This window comes from Lipotes vexillifer, unplaced genomic scaffold (assembly GCF_000442215.2).
Source record: "Lipotes vexillifer unplaced genomic scaffold, Lipotes_vexillifer_v1.1 scaffold387, whole genome shotgun sequence".
NCBI classification, from domain to species: domain Eukaryota; kingdom Metazoa; phylum Chordata; class Mammalia; order Artiodactyla; family Lipotidae; genus Lipotes; species Lipotes vexillifer.
In genome coordinates, this window is record NW_006795399.1 from 2,953,378 (window position 1) to 2,954,505 (window position 1,128).

The 1,128-nt window shown below is 53.1% G+C and overlaps 1 protein-coding gene across 3 annotated transcripts in view; it reads right to left on the minus strand.

Moving 5' to 3' along the window:
• SHMT2 (serine hydroxymethyltransferase 2) overlaps positions 1–463 on the minus strand; it is a 4,692-nt gene extending 4,229 nt beyond the window's left edge. For all 3 annotated transcript variants that reach the window (XM_007467684.1, XM_007467683.1, XM_007467682.1), the window contains exon 1: positions 431–463. In XM_007467684.1, the coding sequence (XP_007467746.1) occupies positions 431–463 (33 nt within the window). The remainder of the gene's footprint in view (positions 1–430) is intronic.
• Positions 464–1,128: the final 665 nt, after the last annotated feature.

Here is a 1,128-nt window from a genome sequence, read left to right on the forward strand (position 1 = left end):
CCACCTCCTTCCAGCCCACAGAGCCGCGGGACCCCTGATACAAGCAAGGGTGACCAGCTGCATCATTTGCATAGCTCAGAGCTCGCAGGAAAGACTTAGCTCGCCGGTCCAGGCCAGGCCAGGAACCCCGCTCGCTGGCCAGCACAGGGTCCACAGTTCTCTTCCCTAATGCCACGTCAAATGGGCGGTCACAAGGCCTTGGGGCATCTGGTTACCGGAATGGAGAGGGGCCCCAATCACCCCGCGTGCGCCGGGGGTCTCAGGGACCCCCTAGTTGCACATTCTCTCTCCCCTCCCGCTCTCCCCTCCCGGAGGACCCAGACCACGTGCGTTTAAACGCCAAGAGAACCCAAGTTTGTGAATAGTTAACTAGGATAGGAGGGGAGCTTACTTCCTACTAGTCACCCAGCCTCCGGAGCCCCATTCTTACCCGAGTCGCCCAGAGCAAAGAGAAGGGCAACATCGCAACCGGAGATGAAGGTCGCAGCACGTCCAGGTACCAACTCCGGCCGGGGAAAACGAGGGGCTGGAAGAAGACTGATCGAAGAGCGCATGCGCGAAAAGAGCTGCTGGGAAGCCACAGAATTAGGGCGGGGTCTACGCATGCGTAAGGTGGACGCTTTATGGTCTTTTGGGAATTGTAGTTTTTTTCCCCCTCTTCTTCACTTTCCTTTCCCGTCTGTAGCCCCAGGGTCAGAAGCTTTTGCCTGAAACAAAAGAGATCCAGTGCCGCCCCATCTCCTCGTTGTCCTGAAGCTCTTCAAGGTTTTCTTTCTTTTTTTTCTTTTCCTGTCTGTTGTCCAGACAGCAACAATTTATTGGGTGTCTACTGAGTGAACCTAGCATTATTTGGCTCTCTGGGAAATACAACGACTCCTATACAAGCTGAAGAGCCCTGTTGCACTGGAAAGCACCCTGGTTTGGAAGAGTGAGAGACACAAGTTCAAGTTCCAGCTCTGGGACTAACTAGCAGATTAGCCTATTTGAGCCGCATTTTCCTCACTTATAAATCAATAATAAAATAACATGTGGGAATTATATGAGGCTGTATGTAAACATGCTCTTGGATGGATCATCCTCCCCTCATCCTCACAAACCTGCCTCCTCCGTGGCCATCTCCTCTTTCCC